Here is an 18,500-nt window from a genome sequence, read left to right on the forward strand (position 1 = left end):
ACACACACACACACACACACACACACACACACACACACACACACACAGTCATAGAATATCAGGGTTGGAAGGGACCTCAGGAGGTATCTAGTCCAACCCCCTGCTCAAAGCAGGACCAATCCCCAGACAGATTTTTGCCCCAGATCCCTTCCCTCCCCTCAAGTCCATGTGGGGTGGGTAAAACCCCAGGCCCCTCTTCCCTGAAATAGCTCCCTCTTGGTGCCTGGGCTTTGGTCCATCCATGCATCCCCATACACATCCCTCCCTCCCTCCCTCCCTCCGCATATACACCCATCCATCCCTATACGCACCCATCCATCCGTCCCTCCACCCACCCAGCTCTTCCCAACGGTTTCCCTTTCGTTCAGTGTCGTGTTCCAGGTACATCCTGAATTCCCCCTCCCCCATCTCTGTGCAGCACGGGGGCCTTTGTGGGTGTGTTGCGGGGGAGGGGGACACGCGAGGTGCGTCACGATGGGGAAACAATGAAAAAAAGCCAAGCCAGTCTGCAGACCCAGCGACGTGCCCGACGTCGGGGTTTCATTCCCCCTCACCCCTGCCAAAGAGAACAGACAGACCAACCGACCAATCCCGTGCAAGCGTGTGCCCAGCCCATGGGCACCCAGACCCATGGGGACCCGCTCACATGGGGCACCTGGGCTCATGGGACCCGCTCTGGGTTCCTGCAGGCTGGATTTCCACCTACTGCCCTTCGAATGCCCTGTTTGCTCCCCATGCTCAGGTGGGTGAGAACTGAGCGTGGGCCCACAGTGCCCTGGGAGATGGAGCCCTCTATCCACACAGCAGGGACGCCGGGGCAGCCACAGGTGCGCTGCCGCTGTCTTACGCTGCTCGGTTCTCTCAGCCCCGATGGAGACGATAGAGCCAGGGATGACACCGCGGCACTCCCTGGCTGCACCACGCTGGCCCTAGCACTGCGCTCCTATGCTGGGGCTGGGGCTGGTTATTTAAAGGGCCCCTGCAGCCTGCATGCCCGATTCAGTAGGCCGGGCATGTTCCCCTGGAGCACTGGGCCTGGCACCCGGACTCTCCAGGCATTCCTGGGCACTAAAGGCTGCCCGGGTCCAGTGGGAACTTTGCACCCAACCGCAGGGGAACAAGCAGCACTAGCCAACGATAACACAGAGCCCCTGGCAACACCAGGGCAGAGCCCTGCCCAGGAGGATGGAAGCCGGTGGGTGCCAAGGGGCTGCCGGCAGGTTGGGGCTGCAATAGCAAGACAAGGCAAAGAGGGACCCTTTTGCCCGGCACCACGCCGGTGTCCTTGCTGCTGTCAGTCCGCGGAGCCCCTCCAGCTCCGGGAAAGCGAGTCGGCGCTTGTTCTGCTCTCTGCGTCGCTGGCGGAGTTCTGACGGCGGCCCGTCAGGATGGCGCCGGGGCAGGGAGAGCGCAGATGGCTCCTCTTACCATGTCGGGGCCCCGAGACAGCAAAGCGTATAAGCACATGCTGCAGTGACTTGATGAATAGGGGCCTGGATGTGGGCACCGCTGAAAGCTCGATTCAATGCACTGCTCGGGAGTCCAGAGGCCCAGAGAGGATAAATCTGGTACCCTGTGGGGTAGTTTGCAGAGCGTCATCTTGGCGGTCATTGGGCTTTGAAGTGCTTTAGCGCTCCGCAGCACGAAGGGGCAATCTGGACTCATCCGTGAGATTTCTAGAGGACCCAAAGGCTTGCAAATGAGTCCTGGGGGAACTATTCTAAGCTGAATTCCCCTTGAGTCAGGAGGGAGCGAGAGATTTTTATGGTGAAAAACTGAGATCCTAAGTTTGGCGATTGGAGTTGTTTTAAATGGAGCTGACGGAAAACCAAGAAAAAAAAAATTGGTGGACAATGTTTAGAAATTGTTTTCTCCCTTTTTTGAGTCAAAAATCTCAAAATTTGAAAAGTTTCAGCCAGTCGGTTGGAAAAACAGGAGGGAAAAAAGGCAATTGGTAGGAATCTGTCAAAATTGCTGAAAATTTGACAAAATTGAAATGTCAACCATATTTGTCCCCATTTTTTCCTCAAAATTGAGATTAAATTTTCCATCAAAATTCAAAAGCTGGACAAGATTTTTTTGCTGAAATTTGAAAATTTCAACTTCCTGCAAAGTTGGTTGAAAAATGGAAATAAAGCAATTGGCAAACATTGTACTGTGTTTTCTTTTGGGTCAAAAATGTTGACCAAATTGCATGGGAAAGTTTTGGAATTTTGACATGAAATTTTGTCACGTCAAATTTTGACCTAATTTTTTGATTAATTTTGATGTTAAAATTTGAAACCACAAGAAATTATTTTTCTCATTTTCTCAACACGATTTAAAAAAAAACCCTCAAAATTTCAACCTTTTTCATCCACATTTTGGAATGTTAAAAATGTGAATTGGCTTGTTTTCACTCCTGCCTCCCATCCCCTTCACTCCCCCAACCTCACGGCCTGGAAACTCCGGCGGGTACCAAATATGAAGCAGGTAAAGGTGTTGGACTTACTGATGGATGGCTTGGAGGAACTTACGCTGGTGTTTCCGAACTTTGGCATGATCGATCTTCTTCACCAGCTTGGTATGTTTGTAGATGAGCCAAGTTTCCCTGAGTACGTTGGCAGCAGCATTTTTCACCTGGGGGAAACAGGAATAAATACGGTAGTCAACGGGCTGAGTAGATTGGGCATTGATCATGTTTTGAGCCAACTTGCAGGGGGAAATTCACCCTGGGCGGGGCGGCTAACACAAAGCCTACATGCCACATAAAACTCCCTTCAGCCCCACCCCTGGGAATCCCAGAATCCTGTGTTTCCCAGGGCTGAATTTCACACACACCCCCGCCCCCCGAATGCGATGGCTGGGATTTGCGGGGCGGAAGGAGATCGGGGCAATGGGGGAAGGAACAGGCTTGGGGAGCGGGAGAGATTTCTTACCCGCTTCGTTAACTGTGTGTCCATCATAAAATTGTGCACGTGTTTTTCAGCTTTGGTGAGTTCCAGCTTCCGGGCCACCACAGCGACAACCAGGGCCGTACACCCAGCGCCCTGGGACCGAAATAAGAAGGGGCGCAGGTAAGGGAAAGCAGAACTCGGGCTACCAGGAGAGAGGCTGCTAGGACCAGTGGGAGGCCAGACGTGTGCCTGCAAGGGAGCTGGAGAAGAGATGCCAGCACCCAGCTAGATTTTTCATAGGGGCACCGGGTGGTGATCACACTGAAACCCGAAACGTTTGCAGGGACCCCGGGAACATGCCATGGGAGCCTGCACTGTTCATGGCAGCAGGGAGTGAGCAATGGGGTATTTCACCCTCACTAGGAGAACATGTCTCTTGGTCTCTTTCTAGTGGCTCATCTTTCTAAGAGGATAAGAGCCTACTACAGCTGCCAGCTAAGGGAGTCACCTGTTTAGCTCAAGCCATAGAGGTATATGCTTTTTTTGTGCTGTAGGTTGCAGGTTCAAACTCCAAGCAGGGGTGGTTAGAAAAGCAGAAATATGGCCTCTAGGTCTGCAGAGCTGGTTTTCGGCTCAGCTCTCTCTATGCAGCCGGGATGCCCCCTTGGGCTTACCATGATTCCAGTGAGCAGGCACACCCCCTTCCCGCAATAGGTGTGCGGCACCATGTCGCCATAGCCGATGGAGAGAAACGTGATTGAAATTAACCACATCGCTCCCAGGAAATTGCTGGTCACTTCCTGTTTGTCGTGATACCTGCCGAGGGGCAATGAAACACAGGTCAAGGGTTATCCGGCCCCTCCATCCCCCGGCACCAGTGCCAACGCACACCCCGACACGAGCATTTCAGAGTCGCTCATCAGATCTTAATCCAACTCGGGCCACAGCTTGGGGCTGTCGCAGGGCTCTTCATCGGGCCAAGAGGGCTTCTGTCTGATTGCAAAAGACCAGGCCAGAATCTCTGCTCCGCGACAACCCTACAACTCCGTATTTGGACTGGCAGCTCCCTCAGGGCAGGGGCTGGCCACTGCTTTGGGTCTGTGCAGCGCCTAGCGTAACAGGGCTCCTCCTGGCTGGGCCTTAGGCACGACCGTAACACACACGCCAAAGGAGCGAGGGCTCTGATCCCACGGGCAGTCCATGACGCCTTTACATAGCCCAGCCTACAGCCTTTGCCAAAGTGTTTCACAAACACAAATGAATCCGTCCTCCCCAACCCTGTGGGACAGGAGTGTGTCAGGAGCCCCGCGTTGGACAAGGAAACTGAGGCACGGAGAGGTAATTTACGCCTGGGCAGAGGGACAGCACGGTGACACTTCTGGTGGTGATTCCTCCTGCGCTGGCCCCTCTGCCCAGAGGTTCATTTCACTCTCATTGACTTGTCCAGAGGACACTGGCGACAGAACACCGGCCTCCTGGCTCCCAACCCAACCTAGCGGCCCAGAGAGTCCTCACACGACCCTGACACTGCACCCGACTGAGCTCTGCATCGCCTCTCCCCACTGCCTGCTCTCGGCACGTGTCCTGCTCCTGGACAGAGACAAGCCAAGAGCTTCTCCAACAGCATCCGGCTGTTGTCTAGCTTGCCACTGGCTTTGGTGCTGGTCTGATCTAAGGACTAGGTTGACCTAAGGACTTTTCCCTGCTCCTGTGGAGGGGCAAGAGAATTGCAGGCCTGTGAAGGGTGCAGATCCGGTGGGCTGGACTCCCCAGTGGCTAGGTCAGCAGTACACAGTGGGATGAAAGCAGCTGGCAAAGGCCAGTGGAGGATGCTCCTGTGCAGGGGAATGATCTGCCAGGGAAGGTGACGCCCCAACCCCTGACACAGGGGGAGCATACCGGGAGACCGGATGGGGGTGGTGATGCAAGGACTGACCTGATCCTCCACAGGGGTCAGTTTAGAGCTGCCCCCCTACAGCTCCAGCTTGCGCTGGGGCCAGGTGGCTCAGCATCAGGGAGCTGTAATCGTCTCCCTGAGGTATCGCCCCCCCTTAACTGAGCTGAGATTGACCCCAGAGAGCCCAGCGGGCACAGACAGAGCAGCTGGTCTACAGTGCTGGTCAGGATAGTTTGGAGCGATGAGATCTGTGAATGAGCGTTCTCTCTTGATGTCATGGTGTGAGTGTGACACACGACTGCTCTCGCACACGTGTGCATGCCCAGCCACCCACCCACCCAGAGGCCTGATTCTCCATTGCAACCACACTCACTGCTATAAACGGCTGCACAAGACTCCTTCCCGGGGCTCTCTCTTTCTCTGTCACTCACACATGCGGGTCCATCCCCTGGTCCTGCCTCAGCCAGAATTCCCACTCAGGTTATTAGAAGCTCTGATTGCTCAAGGCTCGCATGGTTGCGTGCGCCGGTATGTGAGACAGAGACAGGGTACGTGTGCATGTGCGCACACACGGATGTGTTCATTTACACGCACTCACCACCCATGGCCTGTGTTAGACACGAGGTCGGAGCGGATGATCACAATGGTCTCACCTGGCCTTAGACTCTAGGGATCGGATCTGTTTAAAAGAAGGATGCTTTCGGAAAATTTCCCTGCAAACTTTAGATGGCACGAAAGAGCCATTCGGTGTCAATGTGACACACTCTGGCTACTGACGAGACTTTAGCACTATGGGAAATGCAAACCAAGCTTCAAACAGAACCATCCGGGGGTTTGAGTTTTAAAACATGACAATCGGCACTAATGTCAGACAAAGAGGGGGCAGCTAAGGTCTTCCGCTGAGTTGAGCTTCTCTTTGGAGGTGGCTGGAGCTGTGGTTTTGCATTAATAGCTGGCTGCTTCCTGATAAGGTTTGCTGGCGGGGTTCAGGCTGGTCACTGGGAATGGCTGCTCACCTCCCTCCGTTTGTCGAAATTTCACTTGTAAGTGGCTGAGAGTGGCTGCTCTGCTCAGGAGTCCTGGCCCAGATTCTAGGCACAACAAAACTGGAGTAATTTCTCTGATGTCAGCTGGGGGTGCTCTGGGTTTAGACTCACGTCACCGAGATCAGAATTTGGCCCAGCGTAATTAAAAGGAAACAGAAGCCGCCCAAAATGCAACTCGACAGTTCAACTGTCAGATGCGTACAGAGTCAGGCAATTCAAAAGGACGGCTCTGAGAGCAGAGCAAAATCCTCCCCGGGAAACCTGACTCAGTGCAGCCTGGGTTTGGGGAGAGTTACACGGCTCCTTCCCGCAAAGCCGGGGCGGAGTTATGCCTTTCAAAAGCCACGTGGGTAGAACTTTGAAACTGAAACTCAATTTCAAACCCTTGAAAACTCAAACCAATGAATACATCAGAGGGATAAATACCGGGGAGGGAGGGGAGTTATTTAAGTTAAGCACCAATGTGGACACAAGAACAAATGGAGATAAACTGGCCATCAAGTAGTTGAGGTTTGAAATTAGATGAAGGTTTCTAACCATCAGAGGAGTGAAGTTCTGGAGCAGTGGAGGCAAAAATCCTAATTGGCCTCAAGACTGAGCTTGATAAATGTATGGCGGGATGGTAGGATGGGACTGCCTACAAGGGCGTGTAGCCGATCAGCGACTGCTAGCAGCAAATATCTCCAAGAGTCGGGGATGGGACACTAGCTGGGGAGGGCTCTGAGTTACTACAGAGAATTCTTTCCCAGGTGTCTGGCTGGTGGGTCTTGACCCACATGCTCAGGGCCTAACCAATCCCCCTATTTGGGGTTGGGAAAGAACTTCCCCCCGGGGCAGAGACCCTGGAGGTTTTTCGCCTTCCTCTGCAGCACGGGGCAGGGGTCACTTGCAGGTTTAAACCAGTGTAAATGGTGGATTCTCTGTAACTTGAAGTCTTTCAACCGTGATTTGAGGACGTCAGTGACTCAGCCAGAGGTCAGGGGTCTATTACAGCAGTGGGTGGGTGAGGTTCTGGGGCCTGTGATGTGCAGGAGGTCAGACCAGATGATCACGATGGTCCCTTCTGACCTTAACGTCTGAGTCTATAATTAGGCACAGCTCTCTAGACTCAGCTCTCTGGCGACACGCAGTACTTTCTAGTGTTACTGTACCCAGTCACTTTCTGTTCCATTCTTCCTGACACTACGTGGTAAATTAAACTACATTTATGCCCACTGTAAGGCCCCTTTAGACCTCCAGACAGGTCTAAAGGGGCCTTGGTCTCAATCTCCGAATTGCTCAGCTAAGATCAAGGCCTTAGCCTTGTGCAGAGGGGTGAATTCCCCCATAAGCACAGCAGATGGGGAAGGGCCTCTTTCCCCTCTTCGTTTGCAGGGTAACAATCTCTCTGCAATTTAACATCGCGAGGCCAAAATCACTCCTGGAACCTGCCCTTTTACCTTGCAGGTGAGTTTGACAGAGGCTATTGTTCAGCCATCGACACAGAGTGACCAGCTGTGTTCGCTCAGCCAGCCCGCACTGCAGCGCCCGGGTGTGGCTGACTCGTTGGATGAAGATAAATGGCAACTTAGAGCATCGGTTTACAGACCCCCCCCCCCTCTTCATGACCATGTGGGGCTCACATTAGGAACAGGAGATCTACACAGCGACCGCAGTGGAACAATCCATCGAGGTGTGAGGGGGGAAGCCGGGTGTGTTAGAAATCAACCTGACGACGAGTGCAGAACACAGATGTGGCATGTAAGTGAGATGCCAGGCACATGTATGACACAGCTGGCCAACCACATGCCTCTGTCATAGGGGACATTCTATTCCAGCATTCGCAGAGGGGGGAGAAACTCGCACCTGATACAACCTCTTAGCGGTTTAGCCATGACATTTTGCGGATGGGTCTGAACCGAGGACAACAGAAATCTGCAGAGGGGGGAGAGCAAAACATCTGAAAGGTGGTATGAAGGTGAAGGAAAGTGCTTCGTGTATTACCTGTGCCCTCTGCGAAGTTCAGTAGAGAATTAAGTCTCCCAAGGACCTTGAGGGATCAATTAATAATAATTCGGGCTTTCTGCATCTTTTCTCCAAGGATCTCAAAGCACGTGAAATTAATTTCACCTCCCAACAGCCCCATCAGGTAGGCAACATCCCCCGTTTTACAGGTGGGGAAACTGAGGCACACAGGTGGGGAAGCCCGGATCAAAGAGTGAGTTGATGGCAAAGCTGGGAATAGAACCCAGGAGTCCTCAAACTCTAGCCAATCAAAACGGTCAGATACTGAGTCAGCCAATCCACACAAACCAGTTGAAGCTACAGAATTGGGTAGATCTACCTAGCTAAGTTTGTAATCAGGCCGCCCGTCACCGTGGTATCTAGGTACCTGAGGTCTCAGGAGAACACACTCTTGTACATAATTTCCTGAGATTCTTGCTTCTGGAGGGAAACGTCACAAGAAGCGGCCATTGCTGGCGGGATTGGCGCTCTTTGCGTCCCAGCAGGAAGCATAAAGGCAGCGCAAAACCAAACATTTCAGAGCCACGCGGAGAAAACAGAAACCACGTTCAAATTTGGACAAAGATTCTGAACTTTGGCTTCTCCTCACTTCAGCACCTGAGAGCCACCCACTCGGTATCCGAAGGCTACGAGCCAGCCCTGAGAGGATATCTACTTTCAAGCCACGGCTGATTTGCTTGGGTTTAAACTAACAACCTAGAGTTTTAAAGCATTTTGTGAGCCACCAGGTCAAAGCTCTGCAGTGGAGGTGCAGGAAAACCTCCCCCGCCACTGATTTCTGTTGCCCTTGGCCCACTAGTTCTCAACTGACTTCCATGAGTCACTTTTGTTGGGGCTGATGTCTTTGGGTCGCAATCATTTTTGCCAAAGCTGGAATTGGAGTGGGAGGAAGTGGGGGTGAGAATGGACAGTGGGGTGAAATTCACTCCTGTGCAGAGAGCCAGCACAAGACGTAGACATGACTTAAGCCATGTTTTTAAGGGCTTAAGTGGGACTTAAGTGGTTCATGGGACTCACACAGGCTTCTGCACCAGGCTGAATTTCATCCGTAGTGAAATGAACGTCTTCCCATCTTTGGCTACTTGAGCCTGGTGTAGAGGAGCCAGTGACCAGAAATAGCACCGGGGACTGGCAGGGTGGCTTTCTCCACCTCAGCAGGGCTCTGAAGCTCTCTCCTGCCCAACTGTATCTCAGCACTGAGAGACAATTCCAGGGCTGTGTTCTTTTGAAACCAGCATCTAATGAGTTAACACCAAATGCTTCTGTCTGAGATGTCCGCCCAGCCTTGAAACCCTGAGTGCAAAATTTCACCGGGGAAAAAAAGTGAACCCAGAAAATGAAGGGGAAAAAAACCCAGGGCTCCCAAGGGAAAAAGAGGCTGGGTAGGGGTGGTAAAAATCCAATCCAAAATAACGGGCACTGAGCAGTGTTGCAGATCTTGCCAGACTTGTCAAAGTTCTGCAGCAGGGCTCCAGAGGCATGCAGGGGAGGGGAAAAGGAGAGAAGAGAATGTAAAACTCAAAACAAAAATAAAGGAAAAAGAATGAGAGAGAGAAAGAGAGAGCCCCAAACCAGTCAGAAATCAGATTCAAGCAACAGGAGACTTGGAATTTAGGATTGCTGCGTTCCTCAGACAGACCCCCCTACCCCATTCAGATCCCTACAGTCAGACATGCCCCGGCCTTCCCAGCCCCTGCCCCACCCCGTCTCATGCATTCGCTCTCAAAAGGGGGTTTTGCAGAAAGGGTCGAGTGAACCTTGGAAAGTCTGGCTTGGAACCTCAGTGGGGAAGGGAACTGCAGCAGTGAAGCACTATGGGAAAAATACTGCTCATCTGTTGGCGGAAAGGAGATGATGTGGTGAAGCATTATGGGTAAAAAAAAAAATCCTTGGTGTGACAGGTTCGTCTCCTGTAGGTGCCTGGATCGATGAACGGATGCAGGAGAAGCTGGAATGAAGACACTGAGCTGTTAACTTCACCCTCTCTCCCCAGCTGGCTAACTTGGTGACGGTGGAGTGGGGCTAAGTTAAGACCTTACGTTCTTTTAAAAGAATAATTCCTGAGCTGACCCCTGCTAGAGACAGCTGCAGGAGGAAGCAGCCACTGTGAGAGGGCATTACATGACAGCGTTTGCTATGGGGAAAAATTCAGGCCTGGCCAGAGATCCGGCCAAAACCTAGGTACCACTTAAGTCCCGCTTACACTCCTTGGCACAAGTGGGACTTAAGCGGTGCCCAGGCCTCATGCTGAGCCTCTGCCCAGAGATGAAGGTCACCCTTGTGGGGCAAAGGATTCCAGAAGTGCCCACTCACTGACTTGGTTTGAATGTGACTGAGTCGGTTTCTAAGGGGCCCCCTGCACTACGCACAGCAGGTGAAAACCTGGCCCTAATGCAGAGTCTTCCTCCATCTCTGCCTTTCACCTTCCCTCTAGCCCTCATTCTCCTCCTGATTGCAGGGATCGCTCCTGGGACATTTGACTTGCGCTGCTAAAGATGGAGAAACGCTGAGCAGCAAAAAACACCCTGAGCTGAGAGAAAGGCCTTCGGAGACATTTTAGCCAAATCCTCATTCATTCTATAAATAACGAGGAGTGAATGTTTCCTTTCCAGCTGCTGTTGATTGTCTGGATTCTTTTCCAGGTTTTATTGCTGCATCCACATAGTAAGAAATGGAACCACCTGTGGCTTGACTCGTTTTGCTTTATGGAAACCACAGCCGCAGCCTGTGAACCATAGCTTGAGCGTCATGTAATAAATTGGCACCGTGTGAATGATTTGTAATGAATCATTTATGCAACAAATTTTACCTTTTTTTTTTGGGTTCCCTTCCATTTATGACTCAATAGGAGAGCGTGAGATTCTGACCCATGTTCATCGTTCGTAAATTTCATCTGTGGATCAGGGAGAATGCTTCAGAGAGTCACCTGGTATCCTCTCTGGCCTGTGACTGGACAGCTTGTGTCACTGACCTACGCTTCCCGCCTTGACAGATCTCCCGCTAATTGTTCAATGAATTGTTCACCGGTGCAGAATGTTACCACCTTGTATTGGGAGCCTTGTACACCCCTCCTTTGCCCTAGGGCAGTAATTTCCCACCTTCTTTCATTTGCGGCAGACCCCCTAAAACATTTCGAAGGGAGGGGCAGACCCCTTTGGAAATCTTAGACATAGTCTGCAGACCCCCAGGGGTGCACAGACCACAGGTAAGGGACTGCACAAGAGATGGATTAATGGTGAACTGAGCCCCTCATTGGGAGTTCACTCTTGGCTAATATTCCGCCTTAATGTTCCATTTCACGAGGATCCGGGCTAGTAAAGCCAAAGAGGTCAGACCTTCGGGGAAGGCAAACACCAAAAGGGCATAGCTCAAAATTTGCTTGGAATCTGAGTAAGAATGTTTTTTTCCACTAATTTCCTCAGCTCTAATTATTCCTGGACACTTCTCTGGAGCCCATCACCCTAATATCTAGCCTGGACGTGAGGAGCTAGGCAGGGGGTATTGATGAGCTTCAAATTCAATCACTATTGGTGTGAGCAAGGGGAATGTTAGGAATCTGTCCGTAGGATAAATGCTCCATTATATTTTGGTGCATAATAACCACGCAAGGGTTGGTGGAGTAATTGACTACGCAGCACCATAAGTGAGTATGGAGCCTTAAAGGGGAGCAACTGAGGCAGAGAGAGAGAGAGAGGAAGTGACTTGCCCTCCGGGTCATATGGCAGGCCAGGGCCAGAGCTGAAAATAGAATCCAGCCGTCCTGGCTCCCCCTCCCCCGCTCTACCTGCTAAACTGCCCTGCTCACTCACTGAAACGCCGATTGTGTCCTAGGTGCAATGCACTAAATTCAGCTGCAGTGGCATTTCCCTCTGGCACCCTGGTGCAGCCCAAGGTAACGTCACAGAACATTACAAGAGAGGCAGCTGACAAGCAGGGCTGGGAGAGGCGGGGGAGAGGGACACTTCTCTGACATGGTGGAACTGGACCCTGAGCAGCCTCCGAGCGGGGCTCAAAAGAGAAAAGGTTACACTGCTCCATTCTCTGCCATGCTTGCTCCTGACTTCCTCGGGGCCTTCTCCGAAGAGCTGCCAGCCTGTCCCTAGTGAGAAATATAGTTTAGAGACAAGCCACCCAGAGGATCACCTGCATCTTATTTCCAGAATCTGGAACCCCTTGGATCCAGCTCTTCTAGAACCTCTTGGATCCAGAATCTGGAACCCCTTGGATCCAGCTCTTCTAGAACCAATTGGGTCCAGCTCCTTTAGAATCTCTTGAATCCAGAATCCGGAACCTTGCCCGTCCGGGTTTTCTAGAATGCCATCTTTGCAGAATTTGGAACCTTTTTGAACTTCGATCTTCCACTTAGGCCTGGTCTACACTACGGGATTAATTCGGATTTAGCAGCGTTAATCCGAATTAACCCTTCACCCGTCCACACTACAGAGCCAGTTAATTCGAATTAAAGGGCCCTTTAAATCGATTTCTGTACTCCACCTCGACGAACGGAGTAGAGCCTAAATCGATTTTGTTAATTCGAATTAGGGTTAGTGTGGACGCACACCACCGAATTACTGTGTTTAAGTTAATGGGGTAGTGTGGCCGCACACCACCGAATTAATGTGGTTTAAAACCGAATTAAGGTGCTTAGTGTGGCCGTGCACAATCGAATTTATACAACCTGTTTCCCAAATTCGAATTATCTAAATTCGGATTAATCCTGTAGTGTAGACATACCCTTAGTGATGCTGGAGAGGGATTGCCCGAGGGAAGAGAAAGAGGAAAACGGAGGCTGCAGGGGGGTAGAGAAAGAGGTGAAACAGGACAGGGAAGAGGAGGAGAACAGAAACAGAAGGGATAGAGCAGAGGATGGAGAGGACGACTAGAAGGATTTCCCAGTGGTGGGAGTGAGGTGATTTTTCACCTAGGTTGAATCAGTTCTGTCTGTTTGATAGAAAAAACCCAAGTGAAATGTTGGGGTGAGCGCCCCCGGTTTTCCCAGTGCCCTGCTGGTCAGAGCATTGCCTGGAGCTGCTGTTCACACGCTGGGCTGTTCGAAGCAGTAGGGGAGCAGGGTCATTATCTTGCTGGTGGATGATTGTTTGAATGGCCTTTTGGCCAGGGAGGCCGGGTGGCTCAATGCGCCTTGCAGCACGGCAGGGCTTTGAGGTTTCCTCTAGGATGCCACGTCAAATCCAGCTGAATAGCAGTGATGAGGAACAGCTTCTGGGTGGTGGTTGATACACATCCAGGTGGAAGATGGTTGGGACTCAGTCCAGTTCCCCGTGGACAGGCAGCCCTGACTGGCAACAGTTAGCCACTTGGTTGGTTGCCTTGGCCCAGAACCCAAGAGCCATGGAGACAACTCCCCTCTGGGTCAGGGCTGAGATGCAGCGGCAGGGCAACGTGGATGGGTCTCTCTCTGCCAAAGCTGGCTCCGCTCTGCTCCGGTCTCCAGGGCTGGCACAGCAGGAGTTTCCACTGGCACCAAACTTGCTTTTGAGAGGCACAGAATAGTAGAGCAGCGCTGCAACCCCCCCCTTTATTAAAGGGAACCCCGGGGTCCGGGAGCCTCCTTAAGGCCTGAGTGGCGCTCACACCCCACTGCTGCTGCTCCTCACTGACACCAGGCTAATAACCAGACACTAATAGCCATTTCGCCTCCGCCATGAGCACAGCTGCTGCAGCTGGTGGCCGCACCCTGCGCTGACCCCACCCTACCCTGTGGTCTCGGTGCTGGCCCCACTGCGTGGGCAGCTCCAGCGGGACAGGGCTGAGGGAGGGAATTCTCCACCTCCCTGACGCCTCGCACTGGCCCCTCGTTGTTTTCTTTTATCCTGCAAAAAGCATTTTAAATCCAACTGAGCGACTGGTGAGAGAGGCAGGACTGGCATCCTTCAGGGCCGGGGTCCTCCACCAAGGTGGCACAGCATGGGTGACTGGAGGGCAGATCTCCGCTACGCTGCACCATGTAGGTAATCGGCCTCACCTCCATGGGGCGAGAAGGGAGTTCAGTCTGTGGGTCTTTTGGTCCCTGGCCTCAGGGCCAACCCAGGGTTCTCTCACTTAAAAACGTCATCCTGCCCGCTGAGCTCTGACAACTCCTCACACCTGCCCGAGCAGTGAAATGCAGCTCAGCAGAGAGGCTGGTGCAGACTGGCATCCAGAACTTCTGGGCTCTATTCCTGGCACTGCCATTGACTCCCTGTGTGGTCTCAGGCAAGTCACTGCCTCGTTCTATGCCTCCGTTTCCCCATCTGTACAATGGGTATGATGCTCACAACCTGTTTCCCAGGGAGGGGTTGTGAGGAGTCACCCACGAGAGTCTGGAAAGCACATTGAGCTCCCTCGGTGGAAGGCACTAGAGAAAGGAACTGGATTGTTGTGTAGACATGGATTCTCCATGCTGGGTGTCATCTGGATTTTTGTAGTCAGGGCTGGAACCAAACACAGCAACCAAGAATCCCCGTTGCAAATCGGAGCCGATGCAAAGCCCAGCAGAGCTAGGGAACTACCAGCCTCGGAAGGTCTGGAACGGCGTTTGCTGCCCTGTGTTTGTGCCTGCCCGTCCCCGGAGTGGGGAGGGTGCAGGAGTCTATGGTCCTGCTGCATATATCACAGCGACTCCTGCACCGGAAGGGGGCGTGGGCCGGTGGACACAGGGCTACCCCCACCGCAGACGCTCGCTCCAGTGACAGAAGTGGGTTTTCCATTGCGGCAGGAACTCCCTCTCCCCAAGTGGCGCTAGCGAATTCAACGGAAGCATCCGCCCACTGACCCAGCCGCGTCTACACCAGGGGCGAGGTCAGCGCGCAGGGGGGATGCCGTTTTTCACACCCCCGAGCGACGTTTTAACTGTAGACCAGGCCACAGAGAGGGGCCAGCACCGCGGAGGGGAGCTGGGTGAGACGCCTGCGTCCCTTGCGGCTGGCTCTGATGAGAACTGGCTGCCCAGCCCCGGCGCTCAGAGCCCTGTTGGCCCCGGGGCCTGGAGCTTGGCTCCATCTGCCTGTGGGGATGCTGCAGTTCCGATCCTAGGGGTACGGCTCTACAGGGCCTGTGATGAAAAACTCCCCCCCTGCCCCAAGGCCGGGGACTCTGACGCACAGAAGGATCACGCTGCTGGCGGTGGAGGCCTGGCGATAATGAATGCCGAGGTGAGACCACCCCCAGCGGAGGGGGGCTCCTCCCTCCAGAGCGGGGCTGTTCCTCCCACCTGGCCATGCCAAGGAAAGCAGACTCCTGCCACTAAAGGGTTAACGGCCCAGCTCCTGGCCCGAGGTTGGCAGGGATGGAATGGGAGCCCACGGCAAAGCACGAGGAATCCACGCCTGGAAACGGCAAGCTCTTCCCAAGGGAGAGGTCGAGGGAAGAAGTGGCGCTGGATTCCTGGGCGCACCTGGAATGGACTAGCGGGGGGGGGGGGGGGGGGGGGGGCGGGGGGCCCCCCCCCCCCCCCAAAAAAAAAGGGGGGGGGGCAGGGGGGGGGGGGGGGGGGGGGGGGGGGGGGGGAATGTCAGAGGCACCTGCCCCCATCACAATGAAATGCAGAGGTTCCAAGTGGAATGGCTCCAGCCTGCTTTCAAGGTTCACGGCCCCTTTGCTACGAACTGGATCCCCGCCTCCCCCGCCTCCGCCCACCCCGCCAGCTGCAGCTAATCTTAAATTCTTGGCAGGCGCAAGGCTCGGCAGTAGGCGGCAGCTCCCCGTGCAGGATTGGGGCTAGTGGTTTCTAGGAACGAAGACTCACAGTTTGTCCCTAGGAGCAGCATAGCAATTAGAGAGGGAAAACAAGAGCAGATTAATGAGCAGTCCCGGTGCAGAGGAGGAGTGGCAGACAGGAGAGGAGAGGAGAGGAGAGCAGAGGAGAGGAGAGAGCACACGCACACCCCCAGGCACACCGTTCGGGTCCCTTCCGCCCTGCAGCTGAAGGCGCCCGCGTCGGGCACGAGGCGCCCGCTCCCTTAAATGCCAGAGCTCGGGGCCTGCTCCCTGTTTGATGGGATCCGCCCAAGTTAAAGAGGAGGCAAAGGGCCAGATCCCCTGCCGGTATCGATCGGGAGTCAATGGGATCAGAGCCCCAGCGGGTGTAAATCAACCTGGCCTTGGCCTCTAGGATCCCAGCTCCGCTGATTTCACTGACTCCACTGACTGAGGCTGTGGCCCACGGGTGTGCCTGAGATGGCCGAGGTGGGTTACTGTAACCCCCACCCCCCAGTCACCCTGAGAGCTCTCGGCCTGGGCAGGAGCTTACCCCTGGTTGTAGGGAAAAGAGGGAGCCCTCGGGTGCCCCCTTGCGTCTGGCAGCGGCACCGCGACACGCCAGGCTGGGGGCAAAGAGGCCTGGTGGCGAAGGGGAGACCAGAGGTGGAAGGGGGAGGAGTGGGGAGGACAGGAAGGGAAGCGGGGAGGAATCCTAGGACAGGGCGACGGCTCCAACCGGCTTTGGGGCTCAGAGGCTCATCTTAGTGGAAAGCAAAGCATGAGGGGGGGGCCCCCTCCGCGCCGCCTGAAGGGGGGAACGCGGGGAGGGAGCGGTGCACCTTCAGTGGCTTTTACTTCCGAAACAGCAAAGAAAGGAAGAGCTCATTTAGGCCAAGAGCACCTGGCGTGTTTAACTCGCTCTGGATCGGCTCCCAGCCCTGCAACCTCCCCAGCACGCGCTCAGGAAGGCCCCTGCCCCTCGCTGGGGCGCCGAGGTGCCACCTCCGTTCGAATAACAGATCATGTCGGCGGAACGCCAGGTACGACAGAGTCACGCCCGCCCGGCAGACTCAGTCTGACCCTGAGGCCGACCACCCGCTAGATGGCTGGGCTGAGCGGGCGAACAAGCCCCGGAGGGGAACGGCTGGTGACACCGCGCTGCTCCCCACATCTGCGGAGACGCTCGGGGACAAGAGATAGGAGGAGCTCGGCTCCAGGGCCATCCCGGGGGGGGGGGGGGCAAGTGGGGCAATTTGCCCCAGGCCCCATACGGGGCCCCACAAAAATATAGGATTCTATAGTATTACAACATTTTTTTATGTAAGGGGCCCCCGAAATTGCTTTGCCCCAGGCCTCCTGAATCCTCTGGGCAGCCCTGCTCGGCTCACGTAACAGAGTGGGGCTGTCAGCTGCCAATGACCAGACCGTGCCCAGCGGCCTATGAGTCAGCTACCGCTGGCGCTTTAGCCCAGGCAGGGGGTTGCTTTCCCACCCAGAGGCTGTGGGTTCGCTCCCTGCTGGTGACCCTTGTTACATACGGCTGAAGCCGGTAACAGCCAACCAAAGGGCCCTTTCCCTCTACTGGTGGGGGGATCACATACGCAGGGGTCCCCAGCTCTGGTCTATTTAAGGGAGCCCGGCGTGTCTCCAGCTGCATCTCAGCGCCATGCCCCGGAGGGCCCGAGCCCCTCCAAAGGGCCCGCGTGCAGAGCCTGCCCCGCCCTCCGCCCGAGGAGCCCTTACCTCTCGCACACGCGGACCGTCCAGGCGGCAATGATCCAGGAGGAGATGCTGAAGACCAGCAGTACGGTGCCGGGGCAGATGGTCATGAGGGTTTTCATGATGAAGCGGGTGTTGAAGTTGATCTTGTTGAGGGCGCCGATGCTGCGGGAGGAGGCGTCGGTGAACAGTTTGCTGTGCAGCAGCATGACGCGCCCGATCAGGTAGAGCCGCAGGAACATGGGGATGGAGAGGATGATGTCCACGTCGGCGTCGGCCACCGAGGTGGTGTAGGTGAAGGCCAGCCGGGCCGTCCAGGTGAAGAGGTACTGGCCCGGGATGGGGTGGATGGCGCAGACGATCAGCTCCAGGCTGATGAAAAAGATCCGCTTGTAGGTCATGGCTATTCTCCAGTCGTCCGCCCCGTTGTCCACCATGAAGAGCTGGGTAGGGAGAGGGGAGGGGGGTTAGAGGCCGGGGGTTGCTGTAGGATGGGTCGAAAGCCAGCAGCAGCTAGCAAGGAGCTGGCAGGTGGTATGGGGTAGCGCCTGTGGGCTCTATGCCCAGCCCCGCTGGCTGACCTGGGGCAAGCCCCTTCCCCGCTCTCACACTGCAGCGCCTGGCACAAGGGGCCCGGGGCTCAGGTGGGTTCCCCCGGCGCTGCTACAATACAAGCGGTGGCGAGAGGCTCTAGCCAAGGAGTAGGTGGTTAGCCCCAGCTGAGCTCAGCGCCTGGCCAGGAACAGTTCCTGTCCTAAATAGAGCAGGCAGCTAAAGGAAGGTTTGTTCTCCCCCTTTTACAGGAACTGATGCACTAGGTCAGGCAGCGAGTCACTGCAGAGGTGGGCACTGAACTCACCCCTCCTGGCGCCGCTCCCTACCCACCAGACCAGGCATCCAGTCCTGTAGTGACACCCGCCTGGACCGGTGATAAATAATAACAAGGGCCTTCCTGTCTGCCCCTCACGCCCCCGGGGCCAGCTGTGCAGGGCAGAAGGGGAGACACGGGTAACTGAACGAACCCTGCTCTAAATGCAATAGGATTTATAGAGGGCTCGTATTGCCCATTGAACAAGGGATGTTTTTCTCCTGTGCCCCGTCACCGGCAGCAGGTCGCATGTGGCTCTCGGCAATAATTGCAGCCAATAATAAAGTTGTAATGGGAAGTCCCGGAGCAATTTAGCCCTGCATTATTCTTCTGGGGCTCTGCCAGGCTTCTCCAGAGCCCACTCGGCACTGGAAACGGCCAGGCAGAAG

The 18,500-nt window shown here is 54.6% G+C and overlaps 1 protein-coding gene across 1 annotated transcript in view; it reads right to left on the reverse strand.

Annotated features, from left to right (window-relative positions):
* Nucleotides 1–18,500, reverse strand: part of LOC112120139 (small conductance calcium-activated potassium channel protein 2-like) — a 50,242-nt gene that overhangs the window by 5,294 nt on the left and 26,448 nt on the right. The window contains exons 4-7 of the mRNA XM_026654960.1: nucleotides 17,268–17,686; nucleotides 3,551–3,692; nucleotides 2,919–3,029; nucleotides 2,492–2,619 (exon numbers count right to left, since the gene is read on the reverse strand). Coding sequence (XP_026510745.1) covers nucleotides 2,492–2,619; nucleotides 2,919–3,029; nucleotides 3,551–3,692; nucleotides 17,268–17,686 — 800 coding nt within the window. The remainder of the gene's footprint in view (nucleotides 1–2,491; nucleotides 2,620–2,918; nucleotides 3,030–3,550; nucleotides 3,693–17,267; nucleotides 17,687–18,500) is intronic.

Source organism: Terrapene carolina, unplaced genomic scaffold (assembly GCF_002925995.2).
Source record: "Terrapene carolina triunguis isolate 2854851 unplaced genomic scaffold, T_m_triunguis-2.0 Scaffold194, whole genome shotgun sequence".
NCBI classification, from domain to species: Eukaryota; Metazoa; Chordata; order Testudines; family Emydidae; genus Terrapene; species Terrapene triunguis.